This window comes from Metopolophium dirhodum, chromosome 9 (assembly GCF_019925205.1).
Source record: "Metopolophium dirhodum isolate CAU chromosome 9, ASM1992520v1, whole genome shotgun sequence".
Classification (NCBI taxonomy): Eukaryota; Metazoa; Arthropoda; class Insecta; order Hemiptera; family Aphididae; genus Metopolophium; species Metopolophium dirhodum.
In genome coordinates, this window is record NC_083568.1 from 32,530,552 (window position 1) to 32,552,786 (window position 22,235).

The 22,235-nt window shown below is 33.2% G+C and overlaps 2 protein-coding genes across 5 annotated transcripts; both read left to right on the forward strand.

Annotated features, from left to right (window-relative positions):
* The first annotated feature begins 1,162 nt into the window (after window positions 1–1,162).
* On the forward strand, window positions 1,163–10,821 carry LOC132952771 (glutamyl aminopeptidase-like). 3 transcript variants are annotated; one of them, XM_061025195.1, is made up of 17 exons: window positions 1,163–1,372; window positions 1,435–1,469; window positions 5,333–5,514; window positions 6,442–6,966; window positions 7,034–7,295; window positions 7,467–7,637; window positions 7,796–7,893; window positions 7,989–8,123; window positions 8,181–8,342; window positions 8,428–8,650; window positions 8,711–8,835; window positions 8,901–9,104; window positions 9,532–9,751; window positions 9,846–9,975; window positions 10,032–10,145; window positions 10,247–10,355; window positions 10,486–10,821. In XM_061025195.1, exons 3-17 carry the CDS (start codon window positions 5,353–5,355, stop codon window positions 10,627–10,629), a joined length of 2,784 nt encoding a protein of 927 aa, XP_060881178.1. In that variant the 5' UTR covers window positions 1,163–1,372; window positions 1,435–1,469; window positions 5,333–5,352; the 3' UTR covers window positions 10,630–10,821. The 3 variants fall into 3 exon arrangements, with proteins under 3 accessions (XP_060881178.1, XP_060881176.1, XP_060881177.1); XM_061025193.1 differs by having other exon boundaries at window positions 1,163–1,469; XM_061025194.1 differs by lacking the exons at window positions 1,163–1,372; window positions 1,435–1,469 and having other exon boundaries at window positions 1,502–5,514.
* Window positions 10,822–11,995: 1,174 nt separating this feature from the next.
* Window positions 11,996–21,392, forward strand: LOC132952812 (uncharacterized). 2 transcript variants are annotated; one of them, XM_061025250.1, is made up of 2 exons: window positions 11,996–12,251; window positions 20,488–21,392. In XM_061025250.1, the coding sequence occupies exon 2, from the start codon at window positions 20,532–20,534 to the stop codon at window positions 21,186–21,188; it is 657 nt and encodes a 218-aa protein (XP_060881233.1). In that variant the 5' UTR covers window positions 11,996–12,251; window positions 20,488–20,531; the 3' UTR covers window positions 21,189–21,392. The 2 variants fall into 2 exon arrangements, with proteins under 2 accessions (XP_060881233.1, XP_060881234.1); XM_061025251.1 differs by lacking the exon at window positions 11,996–12,251 and adding an exon at window positions 19,751–19,840.
* The last annotated feature ends 843 nt before the right edge of the window (window positions 21,393–22,235 follow it).

Sequence of the window (22,235 nt, forward strand, 5' to 3'; positions counted from 1 at the left end):
TTAGATAAACGGGTTTCTATTGACGTTACTTTATCTTCTTGTGAGGTGGTACGAACACCTAGGTCACGCAATGAATTTGAAACATCGTCAATTTTTTTATTGAGCTTACCGAAAAACTGTTTATGCTTAGAAAGAGTAGTTTTAATTTCATTAACTGCAACAAGAATGATATCAATTTTAGATACGTAATTAATGTCCGACAGAGTAGACAATGTGGTTTTCTTGATTCCATATTTCGCAGCATCACAAGTGGTGCATATCCGTGAACTAACTCGTTTTTTGAGAAAACCTAGAAAGAGATGTACAAGCGAGATGCCAACCGTTTTGACATTTAGCACACTTTACAAGGTCAGATTCGTACAGTGTACAGTTGCACTTTGTACACTGCATGCTATAAAAATTAGATAACGGATCAAATAAAAAGGAATACGCCCAAACCAAACAGAAATTGAACAAATTACCAGTAGGTAATAATTTAATATTAACCTTGGTATTAAGTATAGACCTTACCTATTTTAGTAATACCTATGACAAGTAGTTACAAACTACAGTTGATGACATAGTTATTGTAAAGGAAGAAAATATGGCACCAGCTAAGTGGAAACTGGCCAGCGTCATCGACACTCGTTCAGGGTAATGGCGGAAGAATAATGGTCGTAACTCGTAACTGTAGAAACGACCAATAATAATGATATGCGTCGGCCAGGCCTCAATCTCTGTTTATTGCCTGTGTATGAAAAAGAGTACTAGGTATAGAAAATAATATTTATCAATGAAGGGTGAATTTTTGGGGCCTACGCACAATGCGTTATTGTAAATAATAATTGTTCCATCTGTTATGGCCCGTGTAACGGTGACAGCTCCGCAAACCACCAATCCTACACTATACCCACTAACCATGCCCATAAGATATGGTTCAGTGGGCTACATAATATGTGTTGCCGACCTCTCACGTGCACACAACACATGATAGGAATAGTTGACCTTACTTACACACGTAATCACCGTTATTAATTATTGTTTTATTTTTGTATATTTATTGTATTGAATGTGCTTTGTGAGTTAAACAAAATCATTTAGATAACATACGTTATCTCACACCGCCCCGCCTGCTATGCGAATATATAATAATACGACCGCCGTTTCTGTTCTGTACGTCGTCACATGAGCATCGCCGTGTGAAAAAAATATCATATTAAATATTGTGTGATAATCAGTCAAATAGTAAAAAAGTGTCGTTTTTTTCATTAATAAGTGCGCAAATCGCCTCATATATTATTGTATTTGTCATATTTGCTCTAATAGCCAGCGATGTTAAGTTGTATTATTATATTATATCTCGTGCCAAATCACGGCCATTTTGTATAATATAGTATGTGCAATTCGCCACTAACAATTTTTTTTTACTATTATAATTCTTCTATTAAATAATAGGATACACCAGCTGGCCAGTCTGCGCTCCACAAATTGTGAGATTTTTATTGTTATTTATTTGATATATCATTGAGCTGTCAGAAGGGCCGCATATTATTGTTTTAATATTACGAGTTCACAAGTCAAGTAGCTGCATCACTACATTTTTATTCTTTTGGGCCAGAAGAACTGTATAATTTATTTGATATTTCTATTACTATTCTATTAAATATTGCTGTGAATTTTTCCATATTGTGACATTATGCGTTATTTAAATTCGTTTTATTATATTGCAACTTCTAATACTAGAAACTGTGTTACCATTTTCTAAGCACACACACTCACACATTTTGCACAACACTCATCACAGAGTTCGATAGTATTTTCCTCACGACCCCGACCACTGCTGTTCGAACTACTACAATACTACACCAATATACATACCCAGCTATTCTTTGATTATATTAAGTTCTAGGTGTTAGTAGTGTTATTTAGGCATTTAATGTCCATGCCTACGTACCAAGGCTTATAACCCTAGTCCGTTCAACAAATATATATATAATAGGTACCTATGTAAATACTCAATATAGGTTAGAGTTTAGTATAGGTCCTGTTGCACACACACCACATATCCAATAGCATTGATTATGAATACTAGTATTAAAATGAAATTATTGTATGATGCGCATTGGTAACGAACACCTAAGCTCCTCTTAAAATGTTTTTATTAATAATAGTACTGCAATCTGTTTATTACTATTTATTCCTTTATTTTTTTTTTATAATTGCCATTTGTTTATTTTGATCCATTCTATTGTTTATTTACTTTAATGATTATTTTATATTATTCAAATTTATTTATTACTATTAATTGTACTGTACTATTGTGCTTCAAGCCCGTTCATAAATAAATAAATAGTATATCTAACTATATAAATGTGAAATGAAAATCTTCCCACCGACTAAACTCTGGAACTACTTATCTGATCTTCTTGATTATTTTTTTAAACGAAATAGTATATCACGGAGAAATAATAATAGAAATTATAAAAGAAAATTTTAGGAAAATTCACCGGAAAAGTAGGAAATCTGGATGTCAAAAATACAACAGTGGCGCCAGAAAAAAATAAACTAAATAATAAAAAATGTAGTTTATTGTTGCTGATTAAAATAATAATAGTGTATTATATATTGGTTGCTACTGCTTAATCGGGCATGTTTGTTGATTTTTATTATTATATAAATTAATGTTGGTGTAGATTAGATCTCTGGGAAGAAGATAGGCTAATTTAAAAAGGGTTAAATTTGGTTTTTTTTATTCATCGGATTTTAGTACAGTTAGGTTAGGTTAGGATTTTGTATTAATTGATTATATTAATCCACGGTAGGTGGAATTAAGTAAAACGACAAACTTGGTATCACTTTGATACTTTAGAGTTAAATCATGCACTTACGTAAAACAGCACGGGGTCCGCAACCTACCACAGATAGATTGCCTACATGATAATATACTGCTGCGAATAAGAATTTTTATTCCGGGCAACATAAAAGTTAAGATAAATTTTTAAAACCATACACCAAATATTAAATAACGAATTGAACAAAGTTTGAGTCATATAGAGTTGGTACATTAAACGGGCAACGAAGTGCACGGGATCAGCTAGTATTAATATATTTTTATAATATTATTCATAATCAATAGTAAAATATTACGATCGGCGGGGGACTGTCCATCGGTCATTAGTGAGTAGGCGATTTTAATATGAATAACTTGAACTACTTTAATTACTAAGAGAAAGCATAATTTCTCACGAATTACTCACAAGTGACTGAGATTTTTTCGATATTTTAATTTTGAAGGAAGGTATATGTGAAATATTACAAATTAAAATTACTCATAGATCACTTGAAAATTAAAATATCGAATAAAAGCCAACGCTTAAGTACAGATTATGTTCTTAACTGAAAGTTTGATTAAAGGTAAATTTACTCTGCCGTGCTAATAACACAACAATACACTCTTATAACAAAGAAAAATTCACTACCTACCTAAATAGGTATTGATTTTTTTTGTTAATTATCTTAATAAATAATTTGATGTTTAACAGTAATAACAATAAATTAACGAATTAAAATGTTAAATAGTCTTAAATATATATACATTTTATAATTAATATACGGTTTTCGATTATCTTTGTAAAAAGCTTAATCTTGTGCTACAGGGAGAAAAATCAAAAACAATTTTGAGAAAAAAGAAGATATTAAATAAAGCATTTGAAGAAATTAATAAAATTATATTATAAATTATAATGGAAATGAAAGAGCAAAATAAAGTAAAAACAAAAACAAATTTGCATTGCAAGTAGAGTTGTTGCTCGATATAATATATCCTTACCAAACAACATTGGTGATTTACAAAGTATATTATTTAACAAATATTTTAATTTATTACAATTACAAATATTTTTTTTTTGCTCAAAAATAATAAACTAAAGTATATCTATGATCTTGAATTTTGATCTGGTTGGAATAGTTACATTATCAGACTATGGTCGGCGTTGGGTAGTAACGCGTAATGCAAATTACAAATTACTACAACGCAAGTTGTTGTTACTTTTTTCAGTAACGCACCACTAATTTCATTACATTTTACTTAAAGTAACGCAATTGTAACAAAATAATTTTTGAAAAGTAATTTCTATGAAGCACTTACGCGTTATTTTCCATGTTATTAAAATAATAGTTTTGAATGCATTACAAAAAAAAGCCAATAAGATATCCCAGAAAAAATTAAAATCAATTATATTTATTTTTGATTCCGATAATAGTAAGCAATATTATTAAACATTCCAGGAATAAATGTTATCACTTTATTATCAGAAAGAAAAGAGTTCAGTTTAAAAATAAAATGTAAATAAAATTAATTATGATTTATGACTTATGACTATAATATGAGATGATTGTGCTTTGTACTAATAGGTCTATTACCACTAGTTCTGATTGTAAAATATATACATAATTAGTAAGTAACGTTATTTGTAACGCACTACTTTATTAATGAAAAAGTAATGTAACGTGATAAACAATAATTTTAGGTAACGCAAATGTAATTTAAATAAAAATATTTGATGTAACGAGTAATGTAATTGCATTACTTTTAAAAGTAATTTACCTAACACTGACCATGGTTAGTACCTAATGGCTAATACTACCTATGTAAAAATACAAAATTGAAAGTAAATTGGACAAAAATTGTAAGTAGGTACCTAGGACCTATTTATCTAATACTGCAATATATAACACTAACAATAAACTTGCATATTATTTTATATTATATAATCAACATATTTTTATAACATTTACCAACTAAATTACCGGCGTTTCAAAAAAAAAAATTTGATTCTTCAACTCCTTTTGGATGTAACACGCTGTTGAAGAAATGTCTTTTAAGTGTAAATTATATTATATTTTACTGTATAGCCATCCCGACCGGCGTTGTCCGTGAGATAGGCTTGTGATTAAGCGAGCAATATATAATCAGGTAGGCCATCTACCTGTGGTACATCGTGGACCCAGTGTGGTTTGTACGTAAGTGTATAATTTAACTCTGAAGCATCAAAGTTATACCAAGTTTATCGTTTTAACTTAATTCAAGTAGCCCATCTTCTTTTCAAAGGTCTAATATCTTTGTACCAAATTTCATCGAAATCGGATGAATGGTTTAGGAATGTATAAAGGGCAAACAGACAAACATTCATATTTATATAAATAGATTAGCAAATATGACTAAAAAGTAAACAATTTTGTATTGTTTAAAATTTGATGGACTTTAAAATGCTTGTTCATGGGTATGTTCACTGTTCACGTCATATATTTTAATATTATATTTTATTCGTCATCTTGACGATCAATTATATAGCAAATTCTATCGGATCAAATATGGCACCGGTAATAAAATGGGTGTTTGTACTTGTATTTGTGGCCATCACGGCCGTAACACTCTTAACGGTTCTGAACAATCATACAAAGGATTTGGGATGGATTCCGGAAAACGAAAAGCTTACAGAAATTACATCAGCAAGTTTTTTAATACCTAATTCGGTGAGTGTTAGGAAAAATATATGAAAAAAATGAATTATGAACTGTGAAGATGTGAAAATAAACGGTGATTATTATTCGTGATATTACGGAAGTGGTAGTTATTATCAACATTTTTAATTTTACTAAAATCGCCAGAAAGAGAGTCACTAAAGTAAAATCTGATCAAAATAATTATAAAATATTTTACTAGATATCCCGCAAGACGTGGCAGCCTGTACCAAAATAATTTGTACTTTTATAAATGTATAATAATATTGCAATAGTATTCTACTAATCATAATAGTTAAGCATAAGATTTTCGTGAGCAAACAATTAAATTATTGTGTGAGCTACCCTTCAGCTACTTAGAGGAATAGACAAAATACGGTATAAACAATCTCGAAGTCTAAAAGAATATATTTAAATGGGTATTGAAAACTATCCATTACTTTTTGACTACTCTAGGACTTTATATCAGATGTACAGACAAATATCCATTTTTATAAATTTAGATATATTTAAATTATAACTACCCTTTATTGTAATTTTTAATATGTACTCCTTATAACTTATATATGATAATATGGGAAACATCGAGAGAATATTTAAAACTGTCAGAGTTCTGTGTACAACACTAGACAAAATCTTCAATCTTTTTTTAGTTTTTATACCTATAAATTAGTATTATTAAATATTTAAAAAATATTGATCAAAATAAAAATATAATTTATAACAGGTATACGTGAACCCATCACAGTAGGATTGACTTGGTATCATTCATTATTTGTAAATAAATTACAAAAGGGTTATACATTTTTATTCTTTTTCATACTTGAGCTTCTAAAATCTGTAAAAGACGAAAAAAAATGGTTATTTACCAAGTACCTAATTTGTTAAGGAACATAATAAAAATAAAAACTATTTTTTATTACCTAATTTATTGTTTAGAATATAATAGCTAAACTGCGGGAAACTACACATCGCTTATCACCATTCGTTCGCCCACAGCAGTACTTCATTAATTTGTACCCGGATCTTAAACGAGGTTCATTCATTGGTTCTGTCAATATAACAATAATATTGGATACTCCTCAAAGTTACATTAAGCTACATTCAAAAGGATTGAATATCATAGAAACTAAACTCAATTCCAGTTCTGTAACAGCGTTTCCACTTCCAGTACTTGAATGTTGGGTTGTCGTACCTAATGAAGAACTAAGTGCTGGGGAATACAAATTACAAATATCATTTAAAGGTAGTTTATCGGACAAAGTAGTAGGTTTTTATCAAAGCATTTATGAAGATTCGACCAGCCATGAACAACATTATATGGCCACTTCAAAATTGCAACCAACTTATGCGCGGTTAGCGTTTCCATGTTTTGATGAGCCTCAACTGAAATCAAAATTTAAAATTAGCTTAACTCGACCATCTGGTAATAATTATATAGCATTATCCAATATGAACCAAGAGGTGAATATAAAAAATAAATGAGTTTGAATTCTAACTTAGCGCTATTAAAAAATACATTTTGTTTTAGTCTGAAGAGATCAATGTCCCTACAAATGGATTTACAACTGTCCATTTTGCTAACACTGTCCCAATGTCTACGTATCTTGTTTGTTTTATCGTATGTGATTATCAATCACTTGAACCTGTAAAATCAGTTCATGGATTTCCATTAACAGTTTATGCCAAAAATGGCCAAACCGAAAATATGAAATATGCTCAACATGTAGGTCTCAAGACAATTAATTATTATGTAAATTATTTCGGCATTCAATACCCATTACCAAAATTAGGTACGTATTTAAATTAAAGTTACATTTCTAATATGAAGACTATAATTAGTGTAAGTAACTATTTAACTGTATCAAAAGGGCGCAGCGTGTTTCATCTTAGTAAATAATAAATAAATAAATAAATAAATAAATAAATAAATAAATAATCGTATACTTTATTGAACTGTTTAGATCTGATACCAATCCAAGATTTTAGTGCTGGAGCAATGGAAAATTGGGGTCTTGTGACATTTCAAGAAACGAGAGTTTTGTATAATGAAAGTAATACTTCTATTGATGAACAAGAGAGAATCGCTTTTACCGTTGCTCATGAATTAGCTCATATGTGGTTTGGAAATCTTGGTATATAAATATAAGAATTTTTAAATTTAAAAATATGTTACTTTAAATTCATAATTAGTTATCGTCAAATCTTTTGTTAAGTAACTATATTATATAATATTGTGTTCAATAACATATAACTTAAAGAAATAACCATACACCTTATTGAATTCTTTCAGTTACTATGAAATGGTGGAACGACATATGGCTTAACGAAGGGTTTGCCACTTACATGGAATATAAAGCTACACAAGTTGTTCACCCTGATTGGGATGTTGTATGTATCTGTTATATTCAGTCTTGTGCTTTAGCTAAATTTGATCACATATCTAGATAATAAAAGATTCTTTGTTATTTTGAATTGTTTATTAGGAAACATCATTTCCAATTCATAATCTCCAACCTGTACAATATGTAGATAGTAAACGTAATTCTCATGCTATAGTGCAGAACGTTTCTCATCCAAATCAAATAACCGAAATTTTTAATAGTATATCATATTCTAAAGTAAGATTATACAGTTCCAATGTACTGTATTTTCTAAAAATATTAATTTGACTTTAGGGTTCTGCTATATTACGAATGTTAGAAAGTCTGTTGGGTGATCAAGTATTCAGGATTGGTGTAACCACATATTTAAAACGTTTTGCATTTAAAAATGCTGAAACTGATGATTTATGGACAGAATTACAAACAGTGACTCAAAATACAATCAACGTTAAAAAGGTGAAAAATTAATTTTTAGTTCGTGTATATATATTATAATACTTAACATTTATCTTGTTATAAATATATTTATTTAAATAAATAGATTATGGATACATGGACACGTCAATCAGGGTTCCCAGTAGTATCGGCTATACGGAATGGAACTAAACTTACTTTGATGCAGCAAAGATTTTTGTCCGACCCAAATACTAATTCATCAAATGACTCATCTCCATATAATTACAAATGGGAAATACCAATCACTTATACCACTTCAAACAATAATACTGTACATACATTTTGGTTAACCCAAGACGAGGATTCAAGTAAATATTATAATTTGTTGAATATTTTATTTGATATTAATTAAAATATTTAATTAAAAGTAACGATTGACATATCTGTTGTTGAGTGGATAAAACTTAATCATAGGCAAGTTGGATATTACATCATAAACTATTCAGAGAGTGATTGGGATTTACTAAACAATTTATTAAAAAATAATGTTGATGTAAGTATTTGGGTACTTAATATTTTTCAATCACATTCTCAAATTATAAATTTACAATTTTAAAGGTATTAAGTGTGGCTGACCGTTCAAATCTTATACACGATTCCTTTATTTTGGCAAATGCTAATTACTTACCATATAGCATTTCGTTAAACATGACAAAATATTTATCTTTGGAACATCATTATATTCCTTGGCATGTAGCTGCTACTAACTTACAGATATTAAGTGAACATTTATATCAACGTCCGGCACATAAAAACCTTGAAGTAAGATTATTGAAAAACTAATATTTACAATGGTGTTACAAAACATTATTTACACAAGATCTACACCAATTTCATAAAATCAACATGTCGTTGCAGAAAACGGGAGATCAGCAACTCAGTTAATATGTATAGTGAATTCTTTTTTGCAGTACTAAATTTACTGAAAATATTCTCTAGCTACAAATTTGTTAATTCTCTCAATCTCCCATAAAGCCAAAATATTTACAAAATTTATCGATGAAAACATGAACATTTACAAATTATTTTCAGAATTTTTTTTTATTTTACTTGTGTTTTGCTGATTTTACACAAATAGCAATATTATAATTTTCAGAATACTGATATCAATACGTAATTAATGACACCATGGCTTAGTCTTGAATTTGAACGTAACATAATACATAAGTATATTTGTTGTTTTTTAAAGAAATATGTACAACAATTATTGGGGAGTATAAAAGAAGATATTTGGAATGATCCAAGTGATAAAAACTTCATACAACGTAAGCGTCGAGCAGTTATTATCAAATTAGGATGTGCATATGGTGTACCAAGCTATCAAAAAAAAGTGTATGAACTATTTAAACGATTTGTGAATGACAAAATCAAACCGCATCCAGATATTAGAGATACAGTTTATTACTATGGTTAGTAAAATTTTAACCGTGTTTACTTATTAAAAGTGATTGGTACTTAATTAATTATTTATTTAAAATATTAATAAGAATATTGGTTATTTAGGAATGTCTCAGGGCAATGATAGTGAATGGAATAAATTGTGGAACTTATCCTTAAATGAAAAAGAACGTATAGAAAGAGGAAACCTTATAAATGCATTGACTGCCTCAAAAGAAACATTAATATTAACCAAGTAAATTTCGCACTTAATTTTATTCACGAAGAAAAAATAATGGTTTTGTTTCTTAGACTATTGCAACTTGCAGAATATGATAGCCATATTAGTTCCCGAGAATATTTAAGAATCATAATACTGATAAACCGTCATCCTTTTGGAACCCAATTTGTATGGGACTTTTTGAGGTACCTATATATTATATAACATAATATATTATAATTTAATTTAAAAACAATAGATACAGGGCAATTTAAAGTTCATCTAATGTAAACTTATGTTATGTTAGGGAGAATTGGCGGAACTTGGTTAATCGTTTTTCTCTTTCTGATGGGCAACTTGGAACTCTCATACCTTCAGTTTGTTCTCATTTCAATACACAAGAACGTATCAGAGAAGTAAATATTATTTATTCTCAAATAACTTAAAATTGGGTTGATGACAACATCTCGAATTTTTATTTAAACTATTAGTATGTTTACGTTTGTTTAACATGCTTTATATTTCTATGCATTTGAATTTCTTTAGATGAACATATTTTTTGATAAATATCCAGAAGCTGCGGCTAGAAATAATGGACGAAAAACTACGCTGGAAGTTGTATCTAATAATATTAAATGGTTAGAAAAACATGAAGCTGTTATTAGTAATTGGTTGATAAATTCCATCTAATTTTAAAAATGTCTTCTATTTGATTGTCAATATTTAAAAACCAATATCTTATTATATAGGTTCGAATTATTTAATATTACAATATTAATGTCTATATTTTTACAATTTGTTTATTCCTCTTATTAATTATATGTGTTTTTACAATTTTACTTAAATATATGTTAATACAATTTAATACGTATTGTATAAATATAACAATAGTGTGGGTTACAGTTTAAATTAATTATAAATTAAACGATCCGTACTTATAGTCTTCAAATAATTTGTTAACTTAAGCCACGCGGATAAACAATGGTATGTAGCTTCTATAAACTCATAATCGGTTCCGAACATTCAAGATCGGTAGTACAACCTCCGGGTGATGTTTTATGTATCTGTTATGTATGTTTTTTGTAACCAATTATTATTCTTAGTTATTTCAAATTCCATATTAGGACACATAATTTCTAATTAATCTGAATCTATTATATTTGTCTATAATATTCATTTGATTTCGTAGGGCTTTTCACTAATACGAATGTTAGAAGGATGTTGGGTGAGGAAGTATTCAGAAATGGTGTTAGCACATGATGATGTTTGGAAACGCTATAAATAGTTATAATAATGGATTTATATTAGACTTAATAGTTACCTGATTTTTTTCATTGTTGGTGTTTACAAATTACCAATTTCACCTGTTTTTCTTTCCTGACAAAGTTTTAACTAAGAATAGGTACTTGTTACGGAGTCTACATGCGCCCGATGACATAGTCATTGTAAAGAATGAACATATGCCACCGGCCAAATGGAAACTACCACCCCAAAAAATTGATACTTATTCGAGGAATGACGGAAGAATAAGGGTCGCAACTATACGCTCTGTCAATAATACTGAAATGCGTCGGCCGGTCCTCAAGCTCTGTCGATTGTCAATGTATGGAAAATAAGACTGTTTTACAGTTGCATTTATACATTTTCAACGGAGAGAGAATGATCGGGCTCGACGCCAAAACAAGTTATTGTAATAATTTGTAAATAATTATTGTTTCATCTATTATGGCCCATGTAACAATGACTGCTCCGCATACCACCTGTCCTAAACTATACCCGCTAACCATGCCTATAAGATATGGTTCAGTGGGCTGTATATCTGTTGTCGGCCTCTCACGTTGCACACACACTACATATATGATAGGAATAGTTTACCTCACACGCATAATCACTGTTATTGTTTATTGTTTTATTTTTGTATATTTTATTGAATGTTGTTTGTGAGTCAAGCAATTATTTAGATAACATACGTTATCGCACGCCACCGCGCCTGCTGTGCGAATATATTTATTAACACGGCCGCCGTATTTTGTCCGGTACCGTACGTCGTCGCGTGAGCATCGGCGTGTGCAAAAAATATCATATTAAATTGTATAATTAGTCAAATAGTAAAAAGTGTCTTTTTTTTCACTAGTAAGTGCGCGAATCACCTCATATTATTGTATTGGCTCAATAATAGCCATATTTAGTTGTATTATTATATTATAGGTACCTCGTGCGCGAATCATCACCACTAACAATTAACTGTATTTTTCTGTTATTATTATTCTATTATAGGTAACATCAGCTGGCCAGTATACGCTCCACAAATTGTGAGATTTTTATTGTTATTTATTTTTTTGATATATAGTCGAGTCAGAAGGGCTGCAAATTATTTTAATATTACAACATTTTATATGAGTTTACAGTTTAAATAGCTGCCTCTATATGATATTGTAATTCCGTTGCCCGTTGGGTCACAATGGGTGTACAATGTACATATATTATTATCATTAATATTCCATTAAATGTTAGTGCTAAATTCTCTATATTGTGACATTGTGTGTTATTTAAATTCGTTGTATTATATTTTATAATACCGCAACTTATAATAATCGAAACCGTGTTACCATTTTATTCTAGTTTATTTATAATCACACACACGCAAGCACACCATTGACGGAAATCGGTGTAGAGGGGCTTGAGTGGACTAAGCCCCACGAATATGCCATTAGTCCCCCAAAAATATACAGTTTTTTAGTTGTGTGGAATCGAAACCCCTCGCTCACATTGATGTTAAAAATGTTAGCCTCCTGAAATTTTAATGGATTTCCGCTTGTGAAGCACACACCCACTTACACATAGTACACGTTTTGCGCAATACGCATCGGGGAGTTCGAAATTATTTGCCCGGCTATACCAACCACTGCTGTTCGAACTACTACACCAATATACACATCCAGCTATGCTGTCGTTATATTAAGTTCTAGGTGTTAGTGCTACTCCTTATAGGCATTTGGTTTTCGGGCCCGCATTTTGTGAAACGAAAGTATTGTATAATGAAAGTATAAGTTCTATTGATCACGGACAAGCAATCGCTTTTGTTGTTGCTCATGAATTGGCTCATATGTGGTTCGGAAATCTTGGTATATAATTAATCTAATATCTTTCAGCTCATAATATTAGTTATCATTAAACTAATATTTGTTACGTACCAATATGATGTATTTTTTCAATCAAAATTATATAACTAAAATAAATAACTATACACCTTATTGAATTTTTTCAGTTACCATGAAACTTACGGCTTAACGAAAGGTTTGCCACTTACATGAAATATAAAGCTACCCAAGTTGTCCACCCTGATTGGGATGTTGTATGTATCTGTATTTTCTTCTATATTTGTTTTTTTGTTAGCAATTATTCTTTGTTATTTTGAATTGTTTATTAGGACACATAATTTCTAATTCATAGTCTCCAACGTGTGCAACATCTAGATAGTGACCTTAGTTCTTATGCTATAGTGCATGATGTTTCTGATTCCCAACAAATATCTGAAATGTTTGATGTCATATCATATGATAAAGTAAATTTATTTAGTCCCAATCTTTTATATTTTTCTATCATATTAAAGTGATTTCGTAGGGTTCTTCTGTAATACGAATGTTAGAAGGAATTTAGGTGAAGAAGTATTCAGAATTGGCGTGAGTGCATATTTAAAACGGTTTGCGTTCAAAAATTCTGAAACTGATGATTTATGGACAGAATTACAAACTTACTGTTATAGTTATTAAATTATAGTAAAATATAAGTGATGTGGTTTGGTATGTATATTTAGCTTGCTTACCTTACTTTTATTACATTTAATAAAGTATATTTATTATTAGTTACCTTTTACTTATGACCTACTATTAATTTTATATTATCATGGGAAACGAGTTTGGATTTTATTTGGAAATAATTTATTGTATATAGTATATTTTAACATATTACAAATAAGCAAATAAAGATATTACAAACCTTTAACACTTGTTTGATAATAACATTATATCATTATGTTAAATAATTAAAAGTAAAATATTTTTATTTGTATTAACAATAGATCTCACAGATTTAGTGATGGTCATCAATGGTTAGATAGTTATGTTAATTAATAATAATAATATGTTAATCAGAAAAAATCTGAATGGATATTATTATTGTTTATTCGGAATTATATGAATTTCAATGTAATCTTAAAGCTATAATAAATGTTTTGTAATAACCAATTACAATAATATAAGTTTATTGTAAATAAAATATAAACAAATAGATATACATAAATATAACTAAACTAGTAGAACGCTATTTGATATATTTCCTCCACATGGAATATCTATGAATCATAAATATGTTTTTGTTAATAAATAAACACGAAAATTGACGAAGAAAACCTTACAAAATGTAGCTTCGCAGTCAGAAAAAAAAATCTTGTATCCAGCGCAAAAACATATTTATGTTAAAACCTACTTCATAATTCTTATACTCTATATAATTTGTGTGTAGGTACATGAAACATTATGAAACGATCTTTAAAAATTGGACTTAAAATTCCCAAATCAGGGTGAGGGTTGGTAATATTAAATACACATTTTATACATGTATAATTATGTGGTTACTATGTCGATAGTTGTCCGTACTTATCACTTATACAATCTAATACCTTACGCTTCGCGACAGCACAGTCATATGTAGCTTCAATAAACTTAAAATCGGTACATTCCAGATCAGCAGTACAACCTCCACATTATCGGATTTCAGCTCCGTAGACCCAGTACAAAACCATGGTCTGACAATTGCATGTATCCAGTGAATATTCCAATATATCATTTGTAACCGTAATTGTTTTCATCACTCTATTTCTTATGTTGTCAATATTATTTGCTGATTTATCTTTTAATGGTAAATGATAACACCTTTTGACTGCATCATCTTCTCTTTCAATTAGATTTGTAATTGTTATATTCATCTTAGTAGACGAGCGTTTACTATCTGTATTACCGGTACCTTGAATAACCGTATTTGAACCATTGTATCCCATCATAATATAGTGCATTATTAATCCTCCGGTGTTCTCTATATTACACGCAAGTATATCTCCAAAATGAATAGTTGTATGCTTATCAAAACGTCCATAATTATTACTATTTACCATTAATTTTGGATTTAATTGGGATAAAATTTTAAAATTTATTGTATCAAACAATGGACATAGTTCAGTAAACTTACTACATAGTGATTTTTCAAATTTCAAATTGGCTTTAAAACCACTCAACTCATCTACAACATGACCAACGGATTTTTTTAATGTACTGACCGCCTCTAAAAATTTTATTTTAATTTTTTCGATGAATCTTTTTGATCGTTTAGATTTATATGTCGAGGATTCAATCGCTGTCGTACCATTTATATTGTCTGAATATCTCTTCGTACGTTCACTACTACGTACATATCTTCCATTTTCACATTTTGCATGATTATTATAGTACCATTCAATGTAATTTTGAATATTTTGGTGAAATTTATAATATCTCAATTTATTAGTTTCAAAAGGTAAAGAATCTGGTTGTAACGCAACATTATTTAATTTACAGTTATTCCCCACTCTAGTTGTACTAACAAACAGTCTTTCAATAACATGTGAAGATAATGCCAAATTCAAAACAACAATCTTCCAAATCAAATTATTTACAGTAGTCATAATTCCTAATAACTTAAAATATGTTTTATCTAATTATTTTACCTCTTTTAATTGCTTGAGAAACCTTGATATATTTCAACAAGACAGTGATGCACGTTCAAGTTGAATGTTGCAGTATTTGATTGGATTTTTGAAGTTTGTTTTGCAAAGAACTTGTCAAGTGAAATAACTGTGTATCAAGAGCAGTCAGCTTGTGGTATATTGGTTGTCCATATTGATCTTTTGGTGTGTTTTAATCTCCTTTCTTGATCCGACCTATACCTAAAGATGTTTTATTAGATACTGTTATGTTGATTACTTGATAAATATTAATTTTATTTATCGATTTCCTTTAGACGTGTTTATCTAGGTGCGTGAGATAATGTCTACGCGTTTCTTGTTGTGAATTTGGTATTCCCATTTAATAAAATACAAACAATATTCTCGGAATTAAATAAAGATAAATTATACTTTTAGATGTTTTAATAGATATTGTTATGTTAATTTCTTGATAGGTATTTATTTTATTTATTGATGGCCTTTGGACGTTGTTTATCTAAATGCCTGAGATAATGTATAAGCAACTTGTTTCTTGTTGTGATTATTTAATTTGGTTTTCCCATTTAATAAAAAATACTGACAATATTCTTAGAATTAAATCAAGGCTATTGATCTTAATTACATGATTATGTCAGACTAGGTACTGCATTATAAACACTACCTACTACGTGTTGGAGACATCATTATTAACGATTCGCAAGGGGACTAATTTCTATTGCGCGTGCGTGTCAATACTCGTCGTATATCTATCATAAATATCATACCTGACCTTTTTTTTTTTTTTTTTTTGAACCGCGAACCAGGGAGGGAACTAGGTTTCCCCATGACTGCCTCCCTGGACGCATCATTTATTGTAAATGAAGTACACAACTACAATATAAAGTACAATAAACAACAAATAACAATGTATGATACAATAACTGGGGGCCTCTAACCACCCTGAAGCGGCCGTTCAGCCCACAATAAAACGATGCTTAACTAATTGGTTATGTTGAGCCTTTGATCACCCTTATCACCGGCACGCTGTCGCTCTCTTTCTAGCTCCTCCTTGCGTCCCATTATCTCCTCCACCATGTGGGTAAACAGCTCCCTCCTTCGGTTGACTGCCGACATTATTCTACTCCTTGTTGGTTGGTCCTCCGGTAGCTCCGTAGGTGCTGGTCCGCAAAGGATACCCACAACATCCTCAGGTCGAGCAGGTCTGCCCAATGACTGTTCTAATTCTTTCCTCTCACCGCTCCAAAACATACAGACGAACAGCGTGTGTTCGGCGTCATCGTTGTCTGCAGGGCACAGCAGACAGGCTGCGCTGCGCGCTCTTCCCCTGGTCCAGAGGTAACGCTGGAAGCACCCATGACCCGAGAGAGCCTGGGCCATGTGGAACGTAATCTGCCTCGGGCCATAGTGCCACCATCTGGACAGATCAGGAATCAATCTTTTCGTCCATGCCGCCTTGTCTTGGGTGGACTCCCAGAGAGCCTGCCAGCGTCGGATTGTGTCGGCTGTGACCTCGTTCTTGCTGAGCATAACTCCTGACTTCCTAGCCTCCGCCGTCCTCTTCCTTCCAATTGCTTGCAGGAATACTGGGGGCATCCTGGCCAGTACGAGCGAGGCTAAACCAGAAACAGTGCGGTAACACCTGGCCACCCTTAGCGCCGCACATCTCTGCGCCTGTAGAAGCGCATTCTTGGTCTTCTGCGTTTCAAGAACGCGCTCCGACCATACTTCGGCACCATATAAAAGCCGGCTATGGACTACGCCCATAAGCAGCTGCCTCTTTGACTGGGATGGGCCACCGACGTTAGGCATGAGCCTCCCGAGAGCGGCTGCAGCCTTCCTTGCGCCTGCCGCCACTGAAGTAACGTGGTCAACAAACGACAGCCTAGTGTCCAGCCGGACACCAAGATATCTAATCGCTCTCTGAATGGGGATCTGGCAGCCTTGAACATACAATACGGGAGCGCGATAGGCGTTCTTATTTGTAAGAACCACGCACTCAGATTTTTCCGGGGCGAGGCTGAGACCATTGGCGGTCATCCACTCGACAATATCAGCTAAAGTTGGATTGACTAGTTGCTCAACCAGCTCAGCATTATGAGCTACCGCCACCACCGCCACATCATCAGCAAAAGCCACCAGCCTTACGCCCTTGCGAACTGGCAGCCGCAATACTGCATCATAGAATAAGTTCCACAGAGTCGGACCCAGGACCGAACCCTGTGGAACGCCGCATGTAACAGGTATCGTCATGTCGTCACTGATTATGAGGTTCCTATTCTCCATGTACGACCTCAGGACTTTCACCAGGTAGTACGGGACGGATGATCTCCGCAACGCCTCATCAATAAGCCTCCAGGGCGCCAAATTGAAGGCGTTCCTGACATCCAAGGAGACAAGAACGCACAGATCCCTGTCCTGAACTGGACCGCGTTTGGCTGACTCGGCTGCATTGAGGACGTCTTCGATGGCACACATGGTAGACTTCAACCTCCTGAACCCATACTGAGAGTCGCTGAGGGCACCTACCCTAGCGATGTGAGTCTCTAGCCTGTTGAGCAGAACGCGCTCAAAAACTTTACCAGCTCCATCTAACAAGCTAATCGGTCTGTAACTCGAGGGGAGATCACGTGCTTTACCCTGGCCCTTGTACAATAACACCAGCTTTGCGCATTTCCACCTTGATGGGAAGACCCCGTTGGAAAGACACGCGTTGTAGCAAGTTATAAATTGCTCTGGAAACCTGCTATAGGCCACTCTAATGACTTCGTTAGGGACATGATCCGGACCCGGCGCCTTACCTGACGGTAGCCTGGCGACGGCGGTGCTTATTTCTTGAGCAGTAATGGGTGGTGCCAGATGGCCGTTGTCGAGCGTCAATGATAAATCCAGTATTTCCGTCGGCTGCTGGGAAACATTTGGGATCCGAGCCCAATCGGTGTGGGGAGACAACGGGAACAGTCCCTGGGCCACACTGACCACCAAGTCGTGGTTCAAGTCCGGGGCACGACTGCCGAGTCTTTTAGATACCAGTTTGTATGGGACGCCCCATGGATCATTTTCCACAGACAGACACAGCTCGCGCCAGCTTTCCGCCTGTGCCTTCTTTATGGCGTGCTTTAGGTCTAGTCTCGCTCTTTGGTATAACTCTCGCTCCTGTTCTCGAGGAGACGTAGACGATCGGCGACCAGCCCGCTGATAAGTCCTGCGGGCAGCAGTGGCGACCTTTCGAAGCTCCGCTATTTCATTATTCCACCAGTACGCCGAACGCTTCCCCGTAAATACAGCCCTCCTTGGCATTGTAGCGTCACACGACTTCGTTAAGAATTCACAGAGACGATCAGCGTGAGTCTCTGCTGATGCATTTACCGACAGCGCGAGAGGAGCGCCTACCAGGTCCCAGTATATATTCATCAGAGCAGGATTGAGCTTCCTAACTGACCAACCTGGAGCCGGAGCTCCGGAATGACTGGAAGGATCATCAGCAAGCAGTCTGGGTTGTGCAGTCACGGTGTACGAGATGTATGCATGGTCGCTGGCTGAGTATGCATCTTCCAGCACTGTCCAATTTATAATCAGTGGGTGATTGCCAGGTAGGGGCCTAGTCCAGGTGACGTCGATTACCGATGCTGCATTTGCCCGTGCATATGTCGGAGATGAGCCTCTATTGCAGACGGCCATGTTTAGGGACGAAGCCATATCAGAGAGCAGTGAGCCCCTCGCGTCATCAGTTGCCGATCCCCAACTGGCGGAGTGGACTGGCTAACCTGACCTAACCTAACCTAACCTACCATACCTGGTAGTCAGAAAAAAAAGCCGCGGAAAAAGTTGAAAAAAAAAATTAATAAATAGGAATATAAAAAAATAAAAATCAAAGTATTAAATTATTATTTTAAATTTTGAACATCAAATTACAGTAGTCATAATTCCTAATAACTTAAAATATGTTTTATCTATTTATTTTATCTATTTTTATTGCTTGAGAAATCTTGATATATTTCAACAAGATAGTGATGCACGTTCAAGTTGAATGTTGAAGTATTTGATTGGATTTTTGAAGTTTGTTAGCAAAGAACTTGTCAAGTGAAATTACTGTGTACCCAGAGCAGTCAGCTTGTGGTACATTGGTTGTCCATTGATCATTTGGTGTGTTTTAGACAACTTTTCTGATCCAACCTTTACCTAATTTTTTTTTATTATATATGCATATAATTATGATTATCTCCATATTTAACGAACGATTTTAATTTTTTAAAACAATAAGGACATAATATGACGTAAACATTAGAAAAAAAAACTATTTTCTAGACAACGAATCATGATAACTTATAACGATTAATATTCAGCCATTGTCGAATATTTAAAAATAACTTTGAACCACGATTTTTGATCAGTTGACCGGTTTGTAGAATATTGATATTCATCATTCATTATTAATATTATTTAACTTCAGATATGCGCCTATATCCAATATTCCTTGCTTGCCAATTTAGTATTTGAATAGTATAACTAAATCATAGAAATACGATTTTAATAAATAATAATATTATCGAATATAAATAAAAAGAATCTAGATAGATTAAAAATATGGTTGCCATGGGTGTACCTAAGTGTTTGAAACATATACAATTTGTTTCTGTGCGCCACAGTATTTAGTACCTAATCAGTTATCAGTACCTACCTATTTGCTATAGCGAACTTAACGGATAATTTATAATACAATATAAAAGTCTCTACGTACTTTTCATTTAACATATTAACTTATCAGATCAATAATATGTCAAATATTGCAGCACCGGAGACTTCGCCCGAATTCAATATCCAGTCCGTGACCGAAATGTTCGAGGTTTTCGACGTGCTCCAGGCCAATCGAGCAAAAACGTTGGATTCTCGAGTTGCAATAAAGATTTCACAGACGCACAGGCAATATAAATCGGCGCCTAATGTGGCTGTGTCGAATAACTCCGCAGGTGATGCACCCGAGACCTGGTGGCCGTCTACGACTGAAATCATGCGACGATGTAAATCGATGCCTAATATGTCTGTGCGATCAAACTCCGCAGACAATATACCCGATATCGGGTTACCTTTCGACGCATCCACGGAGAGGCAAGTCTCGATAGATTCACCGTCCACTGAGTTGTCAGTAACGGCACCTGGCACTACAGAAGTTGGCGAGATCGAGGCGCCGTCAAACGCCTCGTCATCTTTGCCACATGTTTGGCCGGTCGAAGACGTCGTGTTGCAGTCAAGTCCGATGTGCAGCATGGAAGCACTACAGTTTGACAATGCCGAGACTAAAAACTGTTTGACTAAACCGTTGGTCCACCAGGAAATCAGTATCCAGGATATGGTGGTAACCCGCGGCGGTCGCAGTGACACAGACACGAACTCGACGGTACCCGCGGTTATTCCCAAACGCCGCTCTCTGTGGAGCCGGACGAAAAGATTCGTCCGGCGAATGATTTGTTGTTGCGGTGCTAAATCGGCATAGACCGCGCAATGCTAGATTATGTGCGTCAAACGAGTCTGCTCAGCATTTTTGTGTCCGGTTGAACGGCCGGAAAATCCGTCAAAATCTTTTTTAATTCCGCGGTTGTACGCGTTCATTATAAGTTGGCTCCGACGTTCAAAACATGTTTAAGTATTATATTATTATACCGATCAATTATAAATTTTGGCTATATACTGCCGTATAATCAGATAACCTATATTATGTAAGTTTACACGAATAAACGTCTTTGTTTTGTTATATATTTCGTATTTATTTGATATTATTATTAATAAACGTGCCAACACGCTGGTGTAAAATCAACTTATGCGGCTTGTGTATATGTTGTCTATATTGAACTGGTATACTTTCGGTTTTTCTTTACTAGTGTATGAATCTCACGAGAAACCTTGTATTGAATTCTCAAGCTTTCTGACGAACAAAAAAAAACAAAATAATATTATCAACAACTACAATAAGGTATATTAGAAAAAACAAAAACACTACGATGTCATACAAAGAATGATATGTGTAGTAAAGATCATGGATTTGGATTTCACAAAATTGTTTAATAATTTTATATTTTTCTATAGCTTGTTCTATTTTAGAATATGGTTTTGTCATTTAGAATCCTCGTCAATCTCGCTCAGTGATGCTCAATCAGCTTGTATAATTATTAATATTATATACATTCTATAACAATATTACCTAACCAATAAATATATATTATTATGTTGTGAAAACTGGTAAGAACTGAGCCCACTATAGGGCGTCATGTATTATCAATAAAATAAAATATCTTTATTTATTTATTGAATCATCATTTACCACAACATTATTAATTACAAAGTAGGTATATAAATAGACAATAACATAGGTATTCAAAATATAAAAAGCTGGTAAGTGGATGTCGCTTTGCTGTACAGTAAGTTACAATTATAATATTAATAATTCAACTTACAGGCTATAATAAACTATAACAATATCAAAAATCCAGACTAACAAACAGTCTTCGATCAGTATCATTTTTCTAATACAATGATAATATTA

Coding starts and splice junctions, on each gene's coding strand:
- LOC132952771 (XM_061025193.1), top strand. CDS start 5,353: ATGGCACCGGTAATAAAATGGGTGTTTGTACTTGTATTTGTGGCCATC. Junction 5,515..6,441: donor GTTTTTTAATACCTAATTCG/GTGAGTGTTAGG, acceptor TTTATTGTTTAG/AATATAATAGCTAAACTGCG. Junction 8,651..8,710: donor AACCCAAGACGAGGATTCAA/GTAAATATTATA, acceptor TTTAATTAAAAG/TAACGATTGACATATCTGTT.
- LOC132952812 (XM_061025250.1), top strand. CDS start 20,532: ATGTTCGAGGTTTTCGACGTGCTCCAGGCCAATCGAGCAAAAACGTTG.